Here is a 27,050-nt window from a genome sequence, read left to right as displayed (position 1 = left end):
TCTCTATGGTATTATCATCCTAAGAACCATGTCTTCAATGAAAATGCAACCAGATTCTCCAACAGTAACTTTAAAAATACTAGTCTACCTCCCTTTAACTGAAAAGTAAGAAGAAAATCCAGTTAATTTTAATATGACTGTGAGTTTCTTTAAGATCTGCACCACCTTCTTTTCTGTTTTGTCACAGACATCCATCCTTTATTCAATCTTTATGATACAAATAATTTTGAAACAGTCACCACGGGCAACGCTATTCTGCCAACTGATTAAAAGAAAAAAGCTGGTCTGTGACTCGATCCGTGAGCTCTCATTCTACTTTCCCGCTGCAGTTCTTTTCAGACAGCCGGCTGTTACCCTTGGGATTGGGGCTGTGCCAGGCTCTGGAGATGCTGAGGGTCATGGCACAGTGTGGAATGGCTGTGCTGGGAACTCGCCGTGTGTCAGGGCGACTGGGAAGGGGATGGGGGCAGGGGCACTGGGCACTCGGGCAGGAAAGCTTCCCTGGGAGGCCTGCTCAGCTGCAGCTTGCACGTGAAGCCAGCCCTCTGTGCTACCAGACTGAGTGGGTGGTCAGCAGCGGTGGCCTGGGCCTGTGCTGCTGCCAGTTGGGAAAGTCGGTATGCTCTACCTCGGGGCTGCTCCCTCATCTCACTGGAAACGCTGTCAGTTCCAGGAGCCCTGAGCCCTCGGGAGGACAGGCCTTTGGGAAGACTCTCTGAGGGTCCTAGTGACCCTCAGAGGGCAGGGCCCTGGAGGGAGGGCTGCTGTCACTATCCTGAAGGGAGTCCTGCCTGGTTCGTGGGAGCCTCACTAAGGAGCAGCTCTTCCCCAGCGCCAGGGCCCCATGATGGGGGACAGGAGGGAGAAGTGGGGATGGCCTCTGCCCATAAGCCTGTGGTTTCGTTTAATTAAATACAAAATACAGAAATGGTAAGTTGTTTGAAAATAGGAGATTAGTGCGTGCAAAGTTGATGACAAGAAATGAAATTGTTGGGAGGTGATGAGAGGAACTTCGGTGTTAGAAAGAGCAGGACTAATACGCTTTTATTTGGATTGTGGTGTCTCGTGGGCCTGTTGAACCGGGAATAGAAAGTATGAATCTGAAGGAACGGGCACCAAATAGTTAAGATAGTTGTCTTGGGGAGTTCCCGTCATGGCATAGCAGAAACGAATCTCTCTAGTAACCATAGGATGCAGGTTCGATCCCTGGCCTCGCTCAGTGGGTTGAGGATCCGGTGTTGCCATGGGCTGTGGGTGTAGGTCACACATGTGGCTCGGATCCGATATTGCTGTGGCTGTGGGGTGGACTGGTGGCTACAGCTCTGATTCCACCCCTAGCCCAGGAACCTCCACATGGGGCGTATTCACATGGGACACACACAGCTTCACACTTCTAACCATCCGTGGAGGCCTAGCCACATGTCTTGGTCACCAGTTTTGCATCACGTTCCTTGTGAAGACTGACCATCCAGCAGACCAAGTAATCAAGGTCAGGCCATTTCTGCTTGCAAGCAAAGTGAGCAGCCAGGTGCACTGGTCCAGGCTCCGCCCTCTGGGAGGATTTCCATCACCTTGTCCTTCAGGAGTGTCCAGGGAGGGGCTGTGGGGCTGCCTCTGACCACTTGGGGGCCATGTATGAACCAGGCCAAGCCATCTTTCCTCTGCAGCTCATCATGGGAGCAACTCTGAGGCCGTAGAGGAGGGGAGAGGGCAGGGTAGCAGGAGTGGGGACTGAGGCATTTGGGCCACTTCCTTGTGTAACTTGAGCCTTCGCGGCCTGCTGGTACCACTTCTCTTCAATGACGGAGCACTGCTGTGTACCTCCGACTTCATGGCTGATGGGTCAGGGAACACCCAGGTCCTGGTGGGCAGCTCAGGTCACACGGTGACTTGCTAGTCCCTGGTTAAGCCTTCAGTCTATGCTCAGGCCCAGTAGCAGGCCAAGAGCTGTTTCTGAAGGGGGAGTAGCTATCTGGGGAGGATGGCAGGGCTTTGCTGGAAAACCCTAAGGGGCTGCACTGAGATTCATCTGCCAGAGACTCCAGACAGCCGCCTTTTCTGCCAGTGATGCTTCAGGCATCGCTGGATCTGCTGGATCACATGACCTGGGCAGCAGAGCAGGTCACGTGGCAGCCTTGTCTTGTTCTGGGCTCCACTCAAAACCAGCAGCTTTTTGGGTCACTAGGCAAATAGGCCAGAGTGTCACACTCAAATTAGGAATTCATTGCCTCAAAATCCACAGGGGCCCAGTCAATTTGACAGATGGCATTAAGCGTCACTATGTGTAGAATCTCAATTTGTGTGTAACTCTTGAACTAAAAAAGGTTTTATGTTTTTAAAATTACAAACGCTCAGGAGGAAACTTCTGTACTGAGCTCCTGACTCTGAATTGGTTTTTATAACGTAACCACTCAGCTTTCCCTCCCTATCACCTTCCCACCTGCCTACCAGGTGGGATGTTGTGATCCATGTGCTAGATTTTTTTTCCTTGGGTGGTAAATATGTTTAAGTTTTGTGGGATATAGTACCTGACCAAGTAGAATCCAATAGGTCAGAATACTAGAGCTGGAAGGATCTTTAGAATTGGTCTAGGCCAACTTATTTGTTCAGACAAAATGGAGACAGGGGGTGTTAGGAATCAGACTGGAACTGGGGTTTGTGTTGTCATTGAAGAAGTCTTCCTGGTTCTGGTCCTGCTCTCCCCTCCCCCCCCAACCCCCGGCAACGAGACATCCTTGAGGCTGGGTCGAGCGTCAGGTTTTCCCAGGATGAGCTGAGGTTCTGTCTCCAGTTGGGAGCCTGGCAGACATGGCTGTGGTTCAAAGGCGACAACAGTGCGTTTGGAATGGTGCCGTTTCCTTAGCAAACACTTAAGGTGTTGGGCCAAGAGGCAGGGATTTTAAAGAGCGGGAGGTTGAGAATCCTGCTGTTGTTAAGTGCTTTGTGAATTACAGAGGAACATCTTGACAGTTCATCTAGTAAATGACTAAAGTACATGCCTGGTCGACATGATTACTCACTATAATATTTAATATATAAATTTTAAGTTCAAAGAGCCAAGTTCACTGCTTTAATAATTAAATTTCCCTTTAGCAAATTTCATGGAGGTTTATCATGAGATGCTTGAGAGCTTTTTTCTTTTCTTTTCTTTTTTTTTATTTGAGGCCATAGCATTATTGATACCAAGACCACATTGAATGTTGATTTGTCGTCTTGGAGTTGGCTGGGAGGTAATGTGGAGTCCTCTAGTTCTAATCCAGAACCCACTCCCACCCCCCAGTTAGATGAGTTACTTCCAGGTACTCCCGGCAATAGGGTGTCCGGCCTCTTTTTAAAAAACCCTTTCCAGGGAGTTCCCATTGTGACTCAGTGGTTAATGAATCTGACTAGCATCCATGAGGACGCAGGTTCGATCCCTGGCCTTCCTCACTGGGTGAGGGATCTGGTGTTGCCGTGAGCTGTGGTGTAGGTCGCAGATGAGGCTCGGATCCTGCATTGCTATGGCTGTGGTGTAGGCCGGCGGCTGTAGCTCCGATTCGACCCCTAGCCTGGGAACCTCCGTATGCTGCAAGTGCAGCCCTAAAAAGCCAAAAAAACCCCAAAAAAGTGAAAACCCTTTCCAGGGTTCCAGGTTCCTTTTGAGGACAGCCTGTTCCATTCATAGGCAGTGCTCCTTGTTAGAAGGTTCTCTTTCACAGCAAACCTTGGGCTTCTTATAGTTTGTGCTCATGCCTCCTGGTTCTGTCCCAAGAATTTTTCTAGTTTTCTCAAAATTCTTAATAGCTCATTTTTGATAGTCAGAAATTCTACACTAGAGATTTCAGCTCTCCCAATTTAAGAAAATTGAGCGTTCTTCACAAATAACAATGGCTTTCCCATAATGAATCAGTGTCCCCCAAAGGTAGGATGATGAAATGATTCTGCCTTACTTCATTTTTTAAGTAGGAGAATATGCTGGACTAGGACTGAGCATACCTGCTTCCTGGCCCTGTCCTGCCTCTTGCCAATTGGGTACTTCAGCTACCCTTGTTTCCTCTTCTGTAAAGTGAAGATGGAATGCCCGCTCCGGTATCAGGCCCTCTTGAGAATCCATTGCTGTTGTAGTCTGTCCATTTCCTCACAGACATAGGAAGTTGACTCCCTTGTTTAAGAATCATAAATATGGTGACCTTGCAGTGGCTTAGATAATAAGATAGATGACGATAAAAACAGGTGGATGATGCCTTCTCAAAGGTCCTGAATGAATATGGCGGGTTGACAATTTCGTTTATGCTTTTCTGTTTTTATTGTCAAGACTGAAAAGAGATTTTGAGAAATCCAAAAACAAATAAAATGTGCCACATTGTGGAAGCTAATGTGTTCATTGGCTTAGATGAACCCTGCACAGCTCTAATGCCGGTCCGTGTGCAAGTCTTGATTTGAGTTGGGATCCCTGTCACCTCCACATTAGAATCAGATCTAAATCCAAGGGGGAAAAGTATCATTTGCTAATAGACTTTAAGAAATTAATGACCTTTGCATATTATTTATGCATTTAATGCTTTTTATTCAGAACATTTTATTTTCTAATTTTTTGTTTGTTTGTTTTTGTCTTTTTAGGGCCACACCTGTGGCATATGGAAGTTCCCAAGCTACTGGTCGAATCGGAGCTGCAGCTACTGGCCTACATCACAGCCACCAGCCTACACCATAGGCACAGCAATGCCGGATCCTTAACCCACTGAGCGAGGCCAGGGATTGAACCTGCGTTCTCATGGATGCTAGTCAGGTTTGTTACTGCCGAGCCACAATGGGAACTCCTTATTTTCTGATTTGATACTGCTGTTTTAATACTTGAAGTAATATGCTTTATTTACCGTTCTTGGCACCTAAGTTCTCTTATTTGCTTTGCTTTCTGAAAATTCCTTTACAAACCTGGAAATTCGATTCCTGATTCAGGAACCAACCCTTCAACAGTGGGAAGGCCCCAGTGGGGTGCACGGGGTGCACGTGACATCTGAACCCAGAGCTCTGATCTGAGATTGGCCGCCCCTTGGCTGGGCCTGTGCCTTGGACAGGGGCTGCCCTGGATCGGAAAGCTGAGCAACCCAAGAATGGAGGTGCTCCTCCCGCTGGGCCAACAGTAGACCTGCTGCCTTTTTCTTTCTTTTCCTCTCCTTCCTTTTTAAAATCAAGCGCCGAGACCATTTGTTCAACGCGGTCTTCTCTCATGCCAACTGGAAACACGTTACTGCAAAATAAGGAAGTAAGTGATACGAAAAGTAACCTATTACATGTTACTATGCGGTGGGATTGTTTCACAATCACAGGTTTGTGGGGAAACAAATATGTGTAAAAGGAAACAGCAATACAGTATTTGAATTGAAATTGATGAATGTGACACGGGTTTTGAGCTTTTTGTTATGTGAATCATGTTTTATAAGAAATGTTTAGTTCTGTATGACAGCCGATGATAAAACGCTTATAACCTCCCATAACGTTGTGTGAAATTTCAACAGAAATGACTGAAAATCAAGAAAAGCATGTGTATTATACTTTAATAACAAGTTTATAAAAAGTAAATCAAAGATTGCAATTATGCTTAATATGCATTTTCGAATTCCACATATTCCACCCCCACAAACAATGCCCCCAAATCAGGTATGTTCTTTCTCTGGGCTACACTGCCTGGCACATTATCTTATGACTGGATGGATACTAACTAAAGCCACTTTAAGCCTCACAAAGGATGCTCTTAATACTCTGCACATGTATCCCAATGACCTCATATCGATTTAAAGTATACACATTTTAAAAAGAACAGCAGCCTGAAGTGGCTTTCCATTACCAACAGTGCCTTTCTGTTGAAAGACGCTGTTGGACCTGAGTTAATACTTAGAAAATGTACCCCAGGGGAACAGGTGATTTCCTTCCTTTGTTTATGACAGAGGAGTACAAGGGTTGGTTAAGAAAAGCTGGGACTTGAACATCCAAGTGCTAAGTACCCTCGGAAGTTAAATTTAGTCCTTCTGATAGGTGTAGAGTTGTCTCACTATGCTTCTAGTTAGCATTTCTTAATAGCTAATAAAGTTGAGCTTCTTTTCATGTTTGTCATCTGTATATCTTCTTTGATGAAGGGCCTTTTCAAGTCTTTTACCTTTTCAGAAACATTGGGCAGTTTTGGTTTTTGAGTTCTGAGAGAGCCAAACAAGGTCTGTCACAGGTATTGATTCGCTTGAAATGCATTTTAAATCTTTTGAAAAACCTATAGGCGCCTCATCTCTTTATTGTTTTCCTTGCTTTAGGAAAACCCAGAACATGAGAAGTTCTATAGGTAGGAAAGGTGGATTTTCCTGATGACATCCCCAGGATCTTCTTTAGTACATTTTTCTGTCTTCTCTTTCTTGTTAACTAGTTGTTTGAGGTCTAGAGACTTAAGTTTGATTTTCTTTTTTGGTACTGTTTTGGATTACTTCATGGATGGTATCACGCACTCCTATCATGAGGTTTATAGTACATGCTTGTGTTTTTGTGATGTTAAAAAAGTGGTGAGTTAGGGATTGTCACATGATCCGTTCATCTGCTGTCACATCAAGCTTTCACCTACAGCCATTGTTTATTTTACTAGCAGTTACAAAGTGATATCCTACTTTTGTCATTTCCTCTTTATTTATTAACTGGAATACAAAAATGAAGAATTTTGCTTCCTCAGCTGTTTGTTGTTTGTTGTGGGGTAGTGTTTGTAAATAATGGTAGGATAAATGTGCTTGCCAGCCTTCAGAGCATATATCATTCTCTAAAGGTTAACAGTGGGGATTTCATTTTTTAGGGTCATCACGCATTCATGGATTTTAGCACACATGAGTTTTAGCGTACTTGTCTCAGTACCTTGTGCTTTCTGATGCTCAAGCTGTTTCATCTTTGGTTAGTAGGAGCTCTCTCGAATTTGGTCTAGAGGTCTTTTGAGATCTGCTTTGCTGTCTGAGATGACAGTGTGTCCCAGGCTCATCTTTTAACTTGGATGTCTAATTTAAGGACGGGAGCAGGAAATGCACATGAGGCTGGAGCATCTTAAAATGTCAGAAAATAAGGTGGTCCTCAAAAATAAAATTAAACCTGCACCATGTTGGGGGTTGTCAAAGGGAACCAGTGAAAAAGCTCCCAGTGCCCTAGCTGGAACAATCTAAGCAGCAAATTAAATGAAGAAATATTAGATTATAACCCAAAGTAGAAACATCTGTTCATTGTATTAGTGTCCATACTTGTAAAATTCATGGAGACTAGGCAGATCTCCTGGGCAGAAGAGTTGTAATAATTTATGTAGATGCTCCTCCCAAGGAGATGGAGTGTAATTCACCACTTAAATGTGGGCCCCCCATGGTCACATCCTCCCAAAGAGGGGAGAAGGAGTCCCAGGATTTACAGTGAAGAAATCTAACAAGAGCTGCTTAAGCAGGTGACCTGAGTTCATATCACCAGCGACAGCTCATGGTGAGAGTATGTGCCACCCAAGTGATAAGACGCGAAGGGCACTTCACCTCTCTGGTCGCCTCCCAAACCGCCTAAGTCCAGCCTCCGATGAGGAAAAGATGAGGCAGATTCTAGTTATGGGTACCTCACACATTCTTCTCAAAGTTGTCGAAGTCACCGAAAACAAGGAGAGTTTCAGAAACTGGTGTAGTCTAGAGGAGCCTAAGGAAATGTGATGACTGAGTGTGTTATTCGACATGTGATCCTGGAACAGAAAAAGAACATCAGGTTAAAATCCACGAAATTTGCATCAAGTATGGGCTTTGATCAATAATAATATGTCCATATTATTTTTTTTTTTGGCTGTGACACGACCATGGCAAGTGGAGGTTCCCAGGCCAGGGATGAAAACCTGTACCACAGCAGTGACCTGAGCCACAGCAGTGCCAGTGCCAGATCCTTAAGCCACTGAGCTAACAGGGAACTCCCATATTGATCCTTTTTTTTTTTTTTTTTTGTCTTTTCTAGGGCCCCACCTGCGGCACATGGAGGTTCCCAGGTTAGGGGTCTAATCAGAGCTGTAGCCACTGGCCTACACCACAGCCACAGCAACGCAGGATCAGAGCTGCGTCTGCAACCTACACCACAGCTCCCGGCAATGCCAGATCCTTAACCCACTGAACGAGGCCAGGGATCAAACCTGCAACTCATGGTTCCTAGTTGGATTCGTTAACCACCGAGCCATGATGGAAACTCCCCATATTGATCTATTAATTGTGACAATATAACATACTAATGTAAGATCTTAATAATAAATGTGGGGCAAATGAGATCTCTGTACTATCTTTGTGATTTTTCTATAAATCTAAAACAATTCCAAAATTTAAGGTTTCTTAGAAATGTAAAATGTTGTTTACCCTTTGGCAGTAATCCCAAGAGCTAATATTTATATAGTACATCACTACCTTCAAACCGTAGACCCATGCTTTCCGATTCCCTGTATTGTCTCTGGACCATTTCCTTCATAGAGTTCTTATCAGCAAATTGAATCAAATGCATGAATGAAGACTGATCTGTGAACATGTAAACGAGAGAAACAAGTTGGATTATGTGCAAATAAAAGTTAAAAGTTTTCCTCCAATGTAGTCAGTTTTCAAAAGGATTAGGATGAGAAACTTACAACTCAATAATATGACAGATAATCCAATTTAAAAAGGGGCAAAGACTTTGAATAGACATTTCTCCAGAAAAGATAAACAGATGCCCAATAAGCACTTGAAAAGATGCTCAGCACCGGGTTAGCCCTCAAGGAAATGCAAATCGAAACCACCTTACATCCACTCGGATGCATGTAATCTGGAGAAGTCCTATTAGCAAGTGTGGGAGAGAGTGCCAAGAAATTGGAACCTTATACATTGTTGCTAGGAATGTAAATTAGTGCAGCCAGTTTGAAAGACAGTCTGGCAATTCCTCAAGAAGTTAAACATAGAATTATCATTTGACTCAGCAACTTCCCTCCTAGGCATATACCCAAGAAAATAAAAACATGTGTCCATACAGAGATTTATACACAAATGTTCGGGAGTTCCTGTTGTAGCGCAGCAGAAACGAATCCGACTAGTATCCATGAGGATTCGGGTTCAATCCCTGGCCTCGCTGAGTAGGTTGGGGATCCAGCATTGCCATGGGCTGTGGTGTTGGTTGCAGACGTGGCTTGGATCTTGTGTGGCTGTGGCTGTGGCTGGAAGCTGCAGCTCTGATTCAACCCCTAGCCTGGGAACTTCCATATGCTGCTCATGAGGCCTTAAGAACCAAAAAAAAAAAAAAAACAAAAAAAAACCCACAACAAGTGTTCATAGTAGTATTACTCATAGTAGCCAAAAGATGGAAACAGCCCCAATGTTTATCAGCTAAACAAACTGTGACGTGTCCATGGTGGCGCATTGTTGGGCCGTGGAAAGGAGTAAGTGCTGGCACACACTGTAGCAGATGCATAAACCTTGAACACATGCTGAGTGAAGGAAGCCAGGCACGGAAGGCCACATGCCGTATGATTTCATTTATATGAAATGTCCGGAAGAGGCAAATCTGAAGAGACAAAAGATGAGTGATTTTCTAGGGCTGGATGGAGGGCGTATTGGGGTCCTGATGAGGATGTTCTAAAATTTACTGTGATGGTTGCCCAGCTCTATGAACATACAAAGCCAATGACTTTTATGTTTTATGTGGGTTGAATGGTATGTCAGTTTTGTCTCAAATAAAACGGTTGCCCACCCCCACAGTCTCACTTGGATCGGTTTTTACATCTTACTGTTAGAATAGTATAAAACTCTAAAGAAATACGGTCAGTCATCCTCAGGAGTATTTGATTTAGAAGGATTTGTGGAGTGCTGCTGTGTGCTTGGGGAAGTGCCGGGCTGCGGGAACACAGAGGCTGAGAAATCATCAGGCTGGTGAGAACCAGAGCCTCGTGTGTGTGCCAAAACCGTGCAGAGGGGATCGTGGTAACTGGCAGGGGTTGGGGTGTAGGACCGGCGGGGAAAGCTTCATCACCAGGCGACAAGGACAGAACTTTATGCTCAGCCAGAGGTGGCAGGACACGTGGGTGGTGGTGATTTTAAGCTGTAAGTTGGGTGGGGAGTACAATTGGGAGGAGGTGGGTTTGGAAAGAGGGACCATCTTTCAAACCTATGAGCTTATGTTAAATAAGAGAAACCAGGAGTTCCCTGGTGGCCTAGAGGCTAAGGATCCAGCATTGTCAGTGCTGTGGCTTGGGTTCAATTCCGGGCCTGGGAGCTTCACATGCTGGGGTGCAACTGGAAAAAAATGAAATACAATAAAGAAGAGAAACCATACAGGTCAATTGTGTGCCCAAATAGTCCTTATTTTTTTTTTTTATTACTCAATGAGTTTATTACATTTATGGTTGCACAGTGATCATCACAATCTAATTCTATAGGATTTCCATCCCACACCCCCAGCGCATCCCCCCACCCCCCGAACTGTCTCCTTTGGAGACCGTAAGTTTTTTAAAGTCTGTGAGTCAGTATCTGTTCTGCAAAGAAGTTCACTCTGTCCTTTTTTCAGATTCCACATGTCAGTGAAAGCATTTGATAATGGTGTCTCCTTGTATGGCTGACTTCACTTAGCATGATAATTTCTAGGTCCATCCATGTTGCTAAAAATGCCATTATTTCTTTCCTCTTAATGGCTGAGTAATATTCCATTGTGTATATGTACCACATCTTCTGGATCCACTCCTCTGTGATGGACATTTAGGTTGTTTCCATGTCTTGGCTATTGCAAATAGTGCTGCAGTGAACACCGGAGTGCATGTGTCTTTGCGAGTCGTGGTTTCCTCTGGATAGATGCCCAGGAGTGGGATTGCTGGATCAAATGGTAGTTCTATTTTCAGTTTTCTGAGGAATCTCCATACTGCTTTCCACAGTGGTTGCACCACTTCACAATCCCAGCAACAGTGTAACAGGGTTCCTTTTTCTCCACACCCTCTCCAGCACTTCTTATTTGTAGACTTTTGGATGATGGCCATTCTGGTTGGTGTAAGGTGGTACCTCATCATGGTTTTGATTTGCATTTCTCTAATAATGAGTGATGCTGAACATCTTTTCATGTGTTTTTTGGCCATCTGTATGTCTTCCTTGGAGAATTGTCCGTTTAGATCTTCTGCCCATTTTTCGATGGGGTCATTTGTTTTTCTGGTATTGAGCGGTAGGAGGTGTTTATAAAGTTTGGAGATGAATCCCTTGTCAGTCGATCCATTTGCAAAGAGTTTCTCCCATTCTGTGGGGTGTCTTTTCGTTTTGTTTAGGGTTTCCTTTGCAGTGCAGAAACTTTGAAGTTTAATTAGGTCCCATGTGTTAATTTTTGTTTTTACTGTCATTCCCCTAAGAGGTGGATCTGAGAAGATGCTGCTATGATTTATGTCAGAGAGTGTTTTGGCCTATGTTTTCCTCTAAGAATTTTATAGTGTCTGGTCTTCTATCTATGTCTTTAATCCATTTGGAGTTTATTTTTGTGTATGGTGTGAGGGAGTGTTCTAATTTCATTCTTTTCCATGTGGCCGTCCAGTTTTCCCAGCACCACTTACTGAACAAGCTGTCTTTTCTCCATTGTATCTTCTTGCCTCCTTTGTCATGGATCAGTTGGCTGTAGGTGCGTGGGTTGAATTCTGGGCTTGCTACCCTGTTCCCCAAATAGTCTTGATGTTCTCTAAGTTTTAGCTCACAAAGTTAACAACGCAGAGCGCTGCCAAGTGAACGTTTGCTGTGTGCCTGGCACTCACTGTTCTAAGGTCCTTTCTCATCATACTTTTCACGACAGCTCTAGAAGGATTGCCTCTGTTATCCTTGTTGTAGGCGAGGAAAGGGGCCCACGAGCGTCGAGGGTCGGCAGGGTGTCTGAGGCCATGCAGCTGGTGAGCGGCTGGGCTGGTTCATGGTCAATTTCTTTTTTTTTCTTTTTTTTTTTTTTGTCTTTTTGTCTGTTGTTGTTGTTGTTGTTGCTATTTCTTGGGCCGCTCCCGTGGCATATGGAGATTCCCAGGCTAGGGGTCGAATCGGAGCTGTAGCCACCGGCCTACGCCAGAGCCACAGCAACGCGGGATCCGAGCCGCGTCTGCAACCTACACCACAGCTCACGGCAACGCCGGATCGTTAACCCACTGAGCAAGGGCAGGGACCGAACCCGCAACCTCATGGTTCCTAGTCGGATTCGTTAACCACTGCGCCACGACGGGAACTCCATGGTCAATTTCTTCCAGCCTCTATTTCAAGATGCTTTGGGTTCTTTGTTTAAAAATGACAAAATGGAGTTCCCATCGTGGCTCAGTGGTTAGCGAATCCGACTAGGAACCATGAGGCTGCGGGTTCGATCCCTGGCCTTGCTCAGTGGGTTAAGGATCCAGCGTTGCTGTGGCTGTGGTGCAGGCTGGTGGCTACAGCTCTGATTAGACTCCTAGCCTGGGAACCTCCATATACCTCGGGAGCGGCCCTACAAAAAGCAAAAAGACAAAAAAAAAGACAAAATGTATCTAAAATGAGGTTGGCACTTGTTTTGTTTTTCTTGTACAATTGAAGTTCTTGCTGTTTCACTTAATAAATTACAGAATAAGGAGAACCGAGGGGTAATAGGCATTTCGAGGGTTTTCTTACCTGAGTCCTTTGTGTTTCACATTCTTTCAGATCACATTCTTTGAGGGTTGAGGGAGATGTTTCTGAACACTGGTGATCCTGGTTATTCACTGCGGCAGTTTCCTGTCTATTTCTGTAAAATAGGAATTACATCTACCAGCACTATTTGAATAGTTCCTGCCTCAAAAGATGAATAACCTTGGGATGGATCAGCTGGCACTCGTATTGTGTTCTGCCTGAAGGTAGATCTCAGTGCAGGAGGTGCAGCGACTGAGCACAGAAAGGTACAGTCCAGACCCGCGTTCAGCAGACACGGGCTGTAATGTGCTCTATTTTTAGTGTTCGTTTCTCTACCTTTAATATTCCTCATGAGTATTTATGGAAAAGAATAACTGTAAAATGATACAAGTCTTGTATTGGAGAGGGTGGCAGGCCGGCACTTGAGGGAAGAATCAAGGACATATGTCAGAACTGGGCTTGGCTGCTTTTTAGTGGCAGAACACGCACGTCCGCTCACGCGCTGGATGCACAGTTCTGCGCCCGCCAGCGGGAGCCTCGTTCTCCTCTTTCTGAGAGGGAAGGAAAGCTGTGCCTTAGGGCGCCCGGGCAGTGGCTCAGCGCCCCGCTGCCATGCAGTCAGGGTGACGGGGGACCCAGCCGACCCGGCTGCCACCTCCTCGGCGCTCCGGTAGTTGCCCTCCCACTGCCAGGAGGACAGGAGGCCAGCTGCCCGGGCGGAGAGAAGACAGGCAGCGCCGAACCGCAGCCGAGCGAGGAAACGGGCAGACTTCGCAGGGAAACAGCCGTGCGGGTTAACTTTGGTTTTAAACCCAGACTCACTGGGAAGCTTTCTCTCTCTCATTTAGGGGAGCGACCCACCTCCATTCGTTGATAGCGATCCTACTCGTGGCAACGAGATGTGTGAGGGGCTCAGTCCTGTGCAACGACGGAGGATGAAATCGCGTCTGTGCCCCTTGTGTTTATCCAACAACTGCGACTGTGTTGTCTTAAGACTAAGACATTTTTAACGGTGGAAATAACCTTAAAATATATTTGGCCTCTGCTCTTGCGTGTTTGTGTCGTGCTGTGACTGTGCGGGCCGCTTCCGTGAAGAGCGGTTTTGTAATTAACAAAACACGCACCCAGGCACGACAGTGAACCTCGAAGCAAAAAGGCGAAAGCGTGGAGAATGTGACTGACATCCACTCTCTGAAATAGGACTCCTCGCCATCAAATATTATTTTATAAGGAAGGTCGCAGCAGATGAATGTTCACCCTGTGTGACTTAGAAAATAATTTAAAAACCGATCAGTTGTGAATGTCACATTCTTGTCACGCCCGGCCTCTTGTAGCTGTTCTGAAGGACACCAGTTTGAGGGCTGGGCTGCCGAAGGTGTCTCTGGGGGCTCTGTGGGGTCCGCTGCTCAGGCCAGTCATCGATGGGGCTGCAAGAAGTTTCTAAAGTTGCCTTTCGTTGGCTACTTGGAAATTCTAAATTTTATGACACATTCAGTACATTTAAAGACTTTTGTTGTGTTAATTTTTGCTATTGAAAAACTAGATCAGTAGTTTAAATATAGAATTTTAAAAACTAGGCTTAAAAGGAATCTGGACTTGTTGCCCGTCCCAACCCCCACCTGTGTTGAGGCCCCCGTTGTGTATGTTCACAACTCTGTGCTTAGAGAGCAGGATCCTATGCAGTTAGTGGACTGAACCCCACAGCGACAGAGATGTCTTAGCTTCTGTCCTCACTACCTGAAAGTTTGTAATGGGCAGTCAGTCTAAAAGGCCTTTGGGAGTTGAAAATAACCTACTGGAAGTGGTTTTCAGTAACCATTCAAGGACATAACTGTGAATGAGGAGCATAACTTAAACGCTGCTCTTTGGCGCCATGCGTTCAGCCTTCCTGTGTGTTCAGAGGTGAGGAGCCCCTGCCCTTTCCTGGGTGGCAGGGCTCGGTGGGGAGGCGGGTGCACGGAAACCGATGGTTTCAGGGAGGTGTGAGCGCAGTGCTTGCATAGCTGTGACCAGAGTGAGGCCAGCGGTCCTGGTGGAGGGGCTAAGCTGGTTGGGGCTGCCAGCACTGGGCAGTGTCCACAGCCCTGGAGCTTGCATCCCTTCGGCCTGGGGACCATTGACTGGGTGAGATTTGACTGGTGATTGCCCGGTCTCAAAAGATTGTGGCCAGGGAGTTCCCACTGCGGCTCAGTGGTAAGGAACCCAACTAGTATTCCTGAGGAAGTGGGTTCAGTCCTTGCCCTCTCTTAGTAGCATTGCCATAAGCTGTGGTATAGGTCTCAGACACGGCTTGGATCTGGCATTGCTGTGGCTATGGTGTAGGCCGGCAGCTGTAGCTCCCATTTGACCCCTAGCCTGGGAACTTCCATATGCTGTAGGTGTGGCCCTAAAAAGCAAAGAAAAAGAAAAAAAAGAAAAAAGAAAAAAAAAAACAACAAAAAAATGTAGTCTTATAGCTCCTTTGATTTTTGCAGAGTTTTATAAAAGAGCTACATCATCCATACATTTTAGGTGGGCAGTGATTTCCTCTTGGACAACTTAGGGATTTTATTCTGCATCTTGCAACAAATGCTGATACCACCAGGTGTGGTGGACCAGGGCTGGGGGCCTCTCCTAGCCCTCTGGTGCCCTGGAAGTATACTTAAAGCCCTGAAATCAGGTGCCCATGTCCAGCTTTGAGGCGGGATAGGGCTTCTGCAATGGTCTGTGATTGGATACAGGTGGGTCTGAGGGGGTCTGTGCATTTTGAGGGTCCTTGACAGTCAGTCCTCGGTCTCGCTCACCTTCTGCATTTTAGAGCACAAGTGGGATTCGGAGGCAGTTTGTGCTGGTGCCGCATATTCATGAGGGTTGTTAGTTTATTAGGCCCGAGGTCCTGGAAGGAGATGGGATTCACTCGCAGGAGGAGCAGGAACACTTGTGCTGATGAGTAACGGGCCTGGCTTGACTGACACACCTCAGTGTGTGACTGCGTGCCCATGGGCATCCTGGCTCCCAGCCGGACTCTGAACTTCTGGAGGACAGGCCCAGCTTCCTCCAAACTCTGCGTTGGTCACGTGGCAGCGCACAGTGTGGACCAGCGAACAGGAGCTGAGTGAGTGAATTCGTCATGGTCCCCAGCGTGACATCTGGCAACGTTCCCATAGTGAATGCAGGTGCCGGTTCTGTGCTCCTGGACCGCTTCACAGCCCTGTGTCCTTTCGGTTTTGCTGGGCTCACTGAGGGCTGCCTCTGGCCTCTCCTGACCCTGCCAACCACCTCCTCCCCGAGTCCAGATGAGGGAGTAAGCCTCGAGAAAGATGGAAGTGAGCTGTCCAGGTGCAGAGTTTTTCAAAAGTTAAAATTAAGCTCTTGTACGCATCTTTTTTTTTTTTTTTTTTGGCAGGCCGCACCCACACATGGAGGTTCCCAGGCTAGGGATCCAATCCGAGCTACAGCTGCCGGCCTACGCCACAGCCACAGCAATGCTGGATGAGAGCCCCGTGTGCAACCTTCACCACAGCTCACGACAACGCTGGAGCCTTAACCCTCTGAGTGAGGCCAGGGATCGCACCTACAACCTCATGGTTCCTAGTCGGATCTGTTTCCACTGCATCACAGCGGGAACTCATACTCATCAGTTTTGAAGTTTATAATTTCCTCATATTTCCTCTGTGATGAATCCTAAACAACTTAGATATTTCAACTGTTTATTTTTTTCCAAACTGGTATGTTTATATGCTGAACTGTTTGGAAATAAGGTTGTCTGGAAAAGATACATGAAATGTTACTATGGGAGAAAATGAAATGAAATAGCACCCCCCCTTCTTTATGTCCCAAATAAATAAAACCTTAATTGAAACACACAGTCGATTTTGAGGACATTGTTTTCCCTCCACACAGGCCCAGCAGGTGAGTGGTCCTTGTGCTGCAGGAGGCGGGGCGGGTACAGGTGGGCCCTGGGCCCGCTTCCCTTGGCATGGGGATGGGCCTTTTCCTGCTGGCATTCATGCTTTGCTCAGGTGTCTGCTATTTGTTCAGAAGCCATGTCACATGGGCCTGGTTCCCTGGGACACTGCCGCATGTCCTCCCCCGACCCCCTGCCCTGATCTGCCATTTTCCTCAGTCATCCCCTGGACCATGCGTTCTCTGTAGCAGCTTCGAGTCCTGGTCCCGCCCTGGCCCCTGTCTCCTTCCCGGGGTAAATGTCTTCTCGGTTGTCCCCTAGGTGGTGCTGGTGAGGTGGAACGAGCCCTACCAGAAGCTGGCCACGTGCGACGCGGATGGTGGGATATTCGTGTGGATCCAGTATGAAGGGCGGTGGTCCGTGGAGTTGGTCAATGACCGCGGGGCCCAGGTGAGTGGCGGAGGGCATGGGGATGCCACACGAACCTGCCTCTGTCCCGATCGAGTGTCTTGCTGGATCAAGAGAGAAGGACACTTCTCCTCCTCATCCCTCTGCAGCTGTTGTGAGAACTCTCCGAGTTTTAGGCTTTAATTAAATCTGTGAAATCGTTTCTTACCACTCAGCGTGTGACTACATGTTAAATTCGGACCCTCTGAAGTGCTTCAGGCGTGTCATTTCTTCACTGCCGGGTGGAACGTGTTTCCCGAGTTGTCATTGTCACTGCCCTCCCCGGGAGCACCACACAGCTCTTCTCAGGCTCCTCCCCAGGCCGAGGTTTTACCACTGGCTTTTGTCAGGTTTCAGTTAGAGTGGCCACCTGTTGTCCTCCCTTGGCCCTTCCTTTCTGGGACCAGTTTGTCTCTGCTCCAGGGACACCCTGCAGAGCTGGGCTATTTTAAAAACTGCTCATGGACTCTCGTAGCTGATGGTACAGCTCTGGCTCGCCCGCCACGCGAGCACGGCCTCGTGGGTCCCCTTGTCTCCTGGTTAAGGACACGCATCCCATCCTGAGGGTTGGCAGACCGGAGTCCTCAAGGGACCTTTACTGATGAGGCTTTCTCAGGCCGCTTGACCATCCAGGGCTGGTTTCCCTGCAGCTGCCTTGCTGTACTTTTCTAAAGAGATGAATTCTCCCCCGGCCCCCACATCTGTTGCTTAAATAAGCCTCTAGCTTGTGGATTTTGAAAGATGCAGACCCGTGAAGTGACATAAAATTGCAGGGAACGAGGCTATTATTAGCACTTGCTGTCGGGCACAGGAACTTTGTAGGGTGTCATCACAGAAGGCAGCCCGACCTCTGGGAAAACAGACCGACTGTTCCTTTTTTGAGTTGGTCTCTCAGGCAGGGTACATGTAATCATTTTGACTGACTCTGAAAAGGTCTCATCAGCTCCCTCTGTGCCTCCCCTGTGACTCTAACCAACCTTCTTGAAATAGGGCCCAGAGTGGAAATCTCTGAGATGACGAGAAGCTCATGGCATCAGTGGGAGTTCCCTTGTGGCTTGGAAGGTTAAGGATCCAGTGTTGTCACTGCCGTGGCGTGGGTCGCTGCTGTGGTGTGGGTTTGATCTCTTGCCCAGGAACTCCCACATGCTGCGTGTGCCCCCCCCACCCCCCCAAAACCACAGAAAAGTAAAGTTCACAGCACCTGGAAGGTGGATGCTGTAATTTAGAGCACCACACAATTTAGGGCATCTCAGTCCCTTACCAGGAGATACTTAGCTTTTGTGCCTCAGCTCCGTCATCTGTATGTGTGGGGATTTAATGGTATCTGCCTCCAGAGATCAGGAGAAGGATTAAATAAGATTAAATGTGGAAAATGCCAAGACACTGTCTGCAAGTGCTGGCTGTCACTGCAGCTTGTGACGGTGCCTGCAGTACGAGGAGGTGCCAGCACCCTTAGCCCCGGATCAGGGCATACCTGCCCTTAAGTCACAGCTGTAATGTCATCACCAAAGACCAGCATCAGGCCTCCAGGCAAGCAAAACTTCAGGTTCTGTGAAGTGCAGGCTTCTCTGAATTTGCCCATAAGGGTCCCTAAAGTGCTCTTCTCCCATCCACCAAAGTGGGAGCTCTTTCCCCTAGAAAGGTCCAGTGATAAGGTGGGACATGTCTTCAGACTCCAGTGGCAAGACATCTTTTAAGTGCTACTTGGAGAAAGTGAGGGGGACACTGAGTGCTGGCCGTGTCCATGTGTGACCTCTCAGGGCAACTCTGCTGAGAAGATGCTGTTACTGTCAGTTGATGGGAGAAAAAACCCAGGTCAGAGAGGTCGAATGACTCCCAGGGCAGTTAGTTCATGGGTTGTAAAACCAGAATTTGAACCCAGGTTTGAGTCCAAAACTGTGCTAGTTCCCAGACAGTAAAGGGTTTGTCTGTGAGCAGGAAGGCATGTTCTCGCAGTCATTCCGTGGTGCTCAGGCTGCGTGGCCTGTAGCAAGTTGCCTGCCAGCCCCACGCCCCTCAGCCTTTCTCTGCATTGAGAGTTTGATGCAAACAAACAAAAAAGCACATTAGAAACAAGAGAGGACTTATTCGCCCCTGGAGGTGAATGAGCTTGTGTGGCCCACAGAACATTTGGAAGCACCTAGAGTCTCTCAAAAGCCTGTGCCTGCCAGGTTCAACCAAAGGGATCACCTTATCCTGTGGTGGAATTTTGCTGTTTGGAGCTCAGATTCTGCCAACCTCAGAGCCTGTTGAGCAATTGTCATTACTAAACACTTGCATCTGGGGGGAGGTTTGGTTGCTTTTAATTGTCTTGGAGTTGCATCTTGTCTAAGAAAAGCATCAGGCATGGGTGCGGCTGACTCACTGGTGGAGGGGCCGTGGGGCTGAGCACCTGAAGCTGTGTATGGTAGGAGGAGGGACAGGTCTGTGCCCGGAGGAGGCGCATCCCTGAGATGTGCTCAGAGAAACAGTGCCTTTTGGATGACATAACAGGTGATCTTTGTTATGCAGCATGCCTTTCATTGTCATGACGTAATAAACATTTGACAGAAGCTGAGAAAAGCTTTAACAGTCTCTTTTTCAGGAAATGATTATGAGTCCTTTATTTCAGAAATGAGCTGGGACAGCGCCCACGTTGTTTTATCATATCAGTCACCAGGGCTGGCGGTGCAGCTGCTCCTTAGCTGTGGTTACTCACTCGGAGGGTGCACCGCGCGGCGGGCGGGGGCCGGGGAGGGCTTTCTGCTTCTTTCCTTTGCAGCACTTGGGACTCAGTTCCCTTGGTTTGGTTCTTCTAGTTTTGATAGATTCTTAATCACTCTATGCTGACCTAATTTAGCAAACCCAGTTGGTTCCTGTAGACATCCTGTGTTAGCATTTTTTTTGTGACTGTAAGATTGGAGCTATCTCAGAGGAGCCTCTTGTCACTGGCTATACGTTTTAGCCCTCCAGGAAGATGTTTTGCCTTTAGTACAAAGATGAGCTAAAACACAGGTAAATAAGTCGTGTTGTCTCTGCAAAAGGAAAGGGCTTTCAAATTTTATTGCAGAATTAATGTACTGTCTGTAAAAAAGGTTTTTTTTGAGGGGGGGGCTCACCTTCAGCGTATGGAGGTTCCCAGGCTAAGGGTCGAATCAGAGCTGCAGCTGCCGGCCTACACCACAGCAATGCCAGAACCAAGCCACCACCTACACTGCAGCTCACAGCAATGCCATATCCTTAACCTACTGAGAAGGGCCAGGGATAGAACCTGCATCCTCATGGATACTAATCGGGTTTGTTACCACTGAGCCACAAGAGGAACTCAAAAACAATCTTTTAAGTTCTTGAGGAAAACGAGGTAATCTAATGGGTGGAAACATAGGGTCAGTGAAACCATGGCTCTGAGTTTACCTAAGCAGACACCTTTTTTCAGCAGCCTCAGAGCAGCTGTTGAGCTGCCTCACCTGTCTGTGCCCTCAGGTACCGAAGGTCTGAGCCACGCAGTTCACAGGCTTGACCTAATGGACATTTATAGTCTCTGAGTATGATGAGACTATACTGATGAGAGAACATGTATTTTTCTCAGACACACCGAATGTTTACAAAAATTTACCATGTTCAAAGGATTCACAAACTTTTTCTTTGAAGGGGCAGATTGTACATATTTTAGGCTTTATGGACTAGGAGTTGAAATTGAAAATATTATGTAAGTATAATAAGAAAGAAAAGAAATTTCCAGGGAGTTCCTGTCATGGCTCAGTGGTAATGAACCCAACTAGTATCCATGAGAACTCAGGTTTGAGCCCTGGCCTCCCTCAGTGGATTAAGGACCCAGTATTGCTGTGAGCTGTGGCATAGGTTGCAGACAAGGTTCGGATCTGGCGTTGCTGTGGCTCTGGGGTAGGCTGGCAGGTGCAGCTCCTATTGTATGTACCCCTAGCCTGGGAACTTCTGTATGCCATGGGTGCAGCCCTAGAAAAAAAAAGGGAAAAAAAAGAAAGAAATGTCCTGAAAACTTTTTATTGATAAAATTAAAAACTTTATGGACACTAAAATTTTAGTTTTATATAATTTTGTATATAAAAATATTATTCTTTTTTTTTCCTAATCACTGACTAAACCATTCTTAGTTTGTAGACTAACCATTTAAAACCATGTATAGTTTGTGGACTCTACAAAAAAAGGTAGCAGGACAGAGTTGCCCCGCCAGCCATGGTCTGCTGATTTGTGTTCTAGGGCACTAATAAAACTTTAAACAAATTTCCATTGGTAGGTGTCATGATTACAGTCCAGGGTTTCTGAATGGGTTAGAGGTGAATAACGAAAAGATAAATTTAAGAAATTTCCACATATTTGGTCATTTTTCAGTGCCTTTTTTTTTTTTTTTGGTCTTTTTAGGGCCACATCCATGGCATATGGAGGTTCCCTGGCTAGAGGTCGAATCAGAGCTGTAGCCACTGGCCTATACCACAGCCACAGCAATGCCAGATCTGAGCTCCATCTGCGACCTAGAGCACATCTCATGGCAATGCTGGATCCTTAACCCACTGAGAGAGGCCAGAGATCGAACCTGCGTCCTCATGGATGCTAGTCAGATTCATTTGCACTGAGCCATGAAGGGAACTCCCATTTTTCAGTGCACTGTTAAATAGTTCATGAATTAAATAGCTTTAATGGACATTTATAAAATCTTAGCTCTTAAAGGTAATGAAATCACTGCATATCAAAATGTGTGAGATATGATTAAAGTGGTATAGGAGAGAAATACGTATCCTTAATTATGTATATTAAAAAGGAACAAAACTATGATCACATGAATAACAGAGTAAATCCAATAAAAGGTGAAAGAAACAAAATAAAAGTGGAAATAAATGCAATAGAAAAAAATGTTATAATAGAGGAGATCAGCAAATTCAAAAGTGTGTTCTTTGGAAGCCCATTAGCAAAATGGACAAACTGCTGGCAAGACTGATTAAGGGAAGAGAGATGAAACCTAAAATAATAGTATGAGCATAACTATAGATAAGGTAGAGATTGCAAGGTAATCAAAGGTAAGAACAAGGTATCTTGGTGATTCAAGGAGGGGAACAGTTATCTTTTTTAACCATTGAGATATAATTGACATGTAACATATACTGGTTTTGGGTGTAGAGCGTGACGATTCAGTGTTTGCATCTATTGGGAAATGATCACCACAGTAAGTCTAGTTAACATCCAGTGAACGGTCTTTTTGACAAATGGTACTGTGCCAGGCTGGGGACTGAGCCTGTGTCCTGGCACTGCGGGGATGCTGCCCACCTGTCCCACCACAGCGGAAACTCCCACAGTTGGATTCCTAATCCACTGCACACTATTGAAACTCCTGCAGTACATATTTTGATAAAGGATTCTGTCTGGAATTTTTACAACACAGCAAGAAGATCAAAAACTCATATATATGTGTGTATATTTATGTGTATGTATGTGTGTATTTACATATATATGTATGTATATAATGAATAGGTGAACATGAACGCATACACGAATAGAAATATATGACAAGGAATGTGAACAGACATGTCCAAAAAGATGACATGTAAATGACTGATAAGCATGTGAAGCGAGGCTCAGCTTATTAGCTGTAGGGGAAATGAAAATTAAAAGCACAGTTTCCTGCCACTGCACACCTACTAGAGTAGCTGAAATAAAAAGACCTGACCACACCAGATGTGGGTGAGCTGTGGCCCACTTGCATGCACTGCTGGTGGCTGTGCAAGATGCCTTAGCTGCTTTGGAAACGTCTGCTAGTTTCTCACTGCATATAAACATACACTTACCATATGACCCAGCAATTAATTCCAACTCTAGGTGTTTACTCAAAAAAATAAAAAAGGAAACCATGTGTCCACAAAGAGTCTTGCCCATGAATATTCGTAGCAGTTTTGTCATAACCAAATGCTAGAAACGACCCAAATGCCCAGCAATTTGGGTAGATGAATAAATTGTGGTACACTTAGGCAATGGAATATTACTCATCTGTAAAAAGGAATGAACTACTGATGCATACTAGAATTCAGAATACTCTCAAAATCATTATACTGAGTAAAAGCAGCCATAAACAAAAGTGAACATACTTCATGGTTCTTTTCATGAGAAATTCTAGAATAAGTAACTAGTGGCAGAAATTAGATCACTATTGCCTTGGACCAAGGGTAAGGGTAGGGTACTGATTGCCAAGGGGAACTTTATTGTATGAAAATTACAGCTCAATGAAGTTAATTTTTAAAAAGATAAATACTATCGATAACTACATGCTAACAATTTTGAAGACTTACACGAATTGGACAAATTTCTAAAAAAAAATAATTTTAAAAGAACTGACTCAAGATGAAATAAAGAGCTTGAAAGCTTGACTAGTACTAAAATTATTAAGTACATTGAAACAATGGTTAAAAAAATATACAAGAGTGCAGAGCTGGATAGTTTTACAGGCATGCTCCACTAAACTTGCAGGCAACAGGTCAGCACAGTGTATGCAAATTCATCCTAGCAGTGGGAGAAAAGGGTCTACTCTCCAGCTCATTCTGAGCAGTCAGCATAACCATGGTAGATCCAAACAAAGGCATTATACAAAAAGGAGATCATAAATTTGTTGCGCTCGTGAATACAGATGTAGAAATTCTAAATGCATAAGCAAATCAACCTCAATTGTGTGTTTCAAGGACAATACCTACAAGTTGGGCTTCTTTTAGGTATGCAAGGATGGTATGAAACGGGCAAATCCATGGAAGTAATGTGCTGCAATAATCGATGAAAAGAGAAAAAACATGTGGTCATTTAAATAAATACACTAAATGCATTTGATAAAACTCAGCACTCAGGTAATGTTTTCCAGTTAGGTTGTTTTCATTTTGATTGCAGGATATTGTTAGCAAGACTGAGAAAGGTATATAATCGGAAACTGAGAGCTTTACAGTTTTTATAAGTGACCAGGAGACACTGACGGAGAATCTGTTCCTCTAAGAGGGAAGCCATAGAGCAGTGTCTAAAAGCAAGGATGCTGGAGCCACACAACCCTGGATCATTCTTGGCTCTGCCACTCACCAGCTCTGTGAAACTCTGCCAGCCCTCTGAGGGCAGTTTTATTGTGGGCTTAATGAATGAACTTGTGTGAAGCCCTTAGCACCGCACTGGCATATGCTTTTCAAATAATATCTTTTATGATTGTTAAAACACATATAACAATATATGCATAGTATGTTGTTCCCTTTAAGGCTATCTTTTTAAAAAAAGTTTTATTGAAATACAGTTGATTCACAATGACGTGATAATTTCTGCTGTACAACGAAGTGATGCAGCTATACTTGTACACACACCCATTCTCTTTCCGATTCTTTTCCCACAGAGATGATCACAGAACATAGGGTAGAGTTCTCTGTGCTGTACAGCAGGTCCCTAATGGCCAGTCATTCTGTATGTCTTTAAGGCCGTCATGACCTTAGCCAAAGGCTAAGGTTAAGAACTACGTCTAGTCTTTGATAAAGGTGCTTTCCCTTTCAGATTACAAATTGACTGCTTTTGTCTGTGTGTCCCAAAGGTGAGTGACTTCACGTGGAGCCACGATGGGACTCAAGCACTTATTTCCTATCGAGATGGGTTTGTCCTGGTTGGTTCTGTCAGTGGACAAAGACACTGGTCATCTGAGATCAACTTGGAAAGTCAGATCACGTGTGGCATATGGACTCCTGATGACCAACAGGTAAAGCCTCTTGAGCGTGATGTGTAATGGCGCAATTGTGAGCCAAGGGGAAAAGCCTGAAGTTCTAAGCACGGGGAAGGAGGGTGGGGGAGGAGGAGCTGGCTCCAGAGGTTCTTAAAGAGTCGCAGAGAGAACACAGAACATGTCCTGGTAGAAGGGAGCACAAAACGCTTAAGTGCAGCATAGACTGGAAAAATAACATTCCCTTCAACATGGTGAACACTGAGTTAACAATTTAATTATAGAAAGTTTTCATACAAATTTACTTTTAAATCTACCTAAATAGCCATTTCATAAATGCATAATGGACATAAATTATTCACAGAAGGTGTTCAGCTAGTCCATAATCATGATGGCAAAGTATGTATTGTCAGGAAAAAAATGCAGAATAGCACAGTGAGGATACATTTTCAATTAAAAAATAAAGTGGTACAGATAACTTCACTGATCATCCATAAGAGTTTAATCAGGTAAGTGTCCTCATTCATTGCTGGTAATATGTAGTAGATCTTTGGGAAAGCAAAGATTTAATATGATTTGTAAGCAAGTCTTAGAAGTTACAATCTGCTTTGACTTGGTAATATGCTTTAGGAACTTATCTAAAACAAAATGGGAAAAAAATAAAAGTTGTGGTTATTAAAGCATTATTTATGATAGTAAAAATTTGGTAACAACCCTCAAGTATAAAAATAGAAGACTGATTAAATAAACTGTGATATAACCACTTAAAGGATCGTGTAGTGGTAGTTCAGCAGATTGGGGTACAAAGACAATGCGGTACTCTGGACGAGCTCTTATGCTGTATTATAAAAAATTAGGATATGAAATTATATGTGTGGTGTGATGACCGCATCATAAAACAACCAAAAGAAACTGCCCACATAGTAAAAAGAACTGGCAGGAAATTAATCAAAGTGCCACAAATAGGTGATTACTTTATGGTGATGAGTCTCCGAGTCATTTTTGAAACCTAATTTCAAATTTTTCTTTAATGTCCCTGTTTTACGTTCATGATGAAATAACTTGTAATAACCTAATAAAATTATATTGATAATTCACATTTTAATGTAAGGGTTGACTAGTAAAACCTTTGTAAATATAAAACTTGTGTTTTCCAAGTACGGCAGAATCCATAAAATGCTGAAATATTTCATACCTAAGATTTCAGTTTAATTTCGGTAAAATCAGGCAATGTAATATGAAACCATAACTTCTTCTTCTGAACCTTTCTTTTTTTCTTTCTTGGCCACGTCTGAGGCATGTGGAAGTTCCCAGGCCAGGGATCAAACATGTTCCACAGCAGTAACCAAGCGACGGCATTGACAACTCTGGATCCCCAACTGCTACGCCACAAGGGAGCGCTTCTTTTTTTCCTTTTTTTAATGAATTGCTTTCCTCTAGCCACTGTATATGTCGTGTTTCCTTTTTTTTTTATTTCAATGTAGAAATGGTCATTAATTTTTCCTCTTTCTTCTCAAAATTAGTATTAGGAGAATTACAGACAAACAGGCATTCTTCATAAAAAGAAAAAAAAAATATCTTGGGAGTTCCCATTCTGGCTGACCAGGTTAAGAACCCAACATTGTGTCCATGAGGATTCGGGTTCGATCCCTGGCCTCACTCAGTGGGTTAAGGATCCTGGGTTGCCACGAGCTACAGCTGGGATCTGGTGTTGCTGTGGCTGTGGTGGAGGCTGGCAGCTGTAATTCCAATTGGACCCCTAGCCTGGGAACTTCTGTGTGCCTCGGGTATGGCCCTGAAAAGAAAAAAAAATTTACAAAGTGGTAGTCTCAACTTTGAGTTTTCTCCTGCACCCTCCCCTGAAGGCACCCACTCACGCAGTAGCATGTGTTTGTTTCTATGCGAAGCATTTGGGTTTATTTATTTATTTATTTATTTAGTCTTTTTAGGGCCGCACTTGCTGCATATGGAGGTTCCCAGGCCAGGGGTCCAATCGGAGCTACAGCTGTCGGCCTACGCCACAGCCACAGCAACATGAGATCCGCGCCGTGTCTGTGACCTACACCACAGCTCATGGCAATGCCGGCTCCTTAAGCCACTGAGGGATCGAACCTGCAACCTCCTAGTCGGATTAGTTTCCGCTGCGCCACGACGGGAACCCCTGGATTTATTTATTACAACATTTTGTTTTTGTAAGATTTCACTGCCCCTGTAGTCTCCTCAGAGATGCATGCTGCAGCCCATCATGTGATCTTGCAGGCACTTCACTTCTCTCTGTTTCGGTTTCTGCCTCTGTGACGTGGGGTGTGAATGATTTCCTGCCTAATTCCCAGGGCTTTTGTGAAGATCAGATGAGGGAGCAGGTGTAAAAGCACTTAAGAAGATGTCAGTGCGAGTCTCGACTTCACATTCTTCTCTC

General features: G+C 45.1%; 1 protein-coding gene across 1 annotated transcript in view; it reads left to right on the top strand.

Annotated features, from left to right (window-relative positions):
• Positions 1-27,050, top strand: part of TULP4 (TUB like protein 4) — a 239,609-nt gene that overhangs the window by 135,821 nt on the left and 76,738 nt on the right. Inside the window, exons 4-5 of the mRNA XM_047769838.1 lie at positions 16,825-16,953; positions 24,509-24,670. Coding sequence (XP_047625794.1) covers positions 16,825-16,953; positions 24,509-24,670 — 291 coding nt within the window. The remainder of the gene's footprint in view (positions 1-16,824; positions 16,954-24,508; positions 24,671-27,050) is intronic.

The sequence above is a fragment of the Phacochoerus africanus genome, chromosome 2 (assembly GCF_016906955.1).
Source record: "Phacochoerus africanus isolate WHEZ1 chromosome 2, ROS_Pafr_v1, whole genome shotgun sequence".
NCBI lineage: Eukaryota > Metazoa > Chordata > Mammalia > Artiodactyla > Suidae > Phacochoerus > Phacochoerus africanus.
This window is presented reverse-complemented; position numbering and strand designations above follow the sequence as displayed.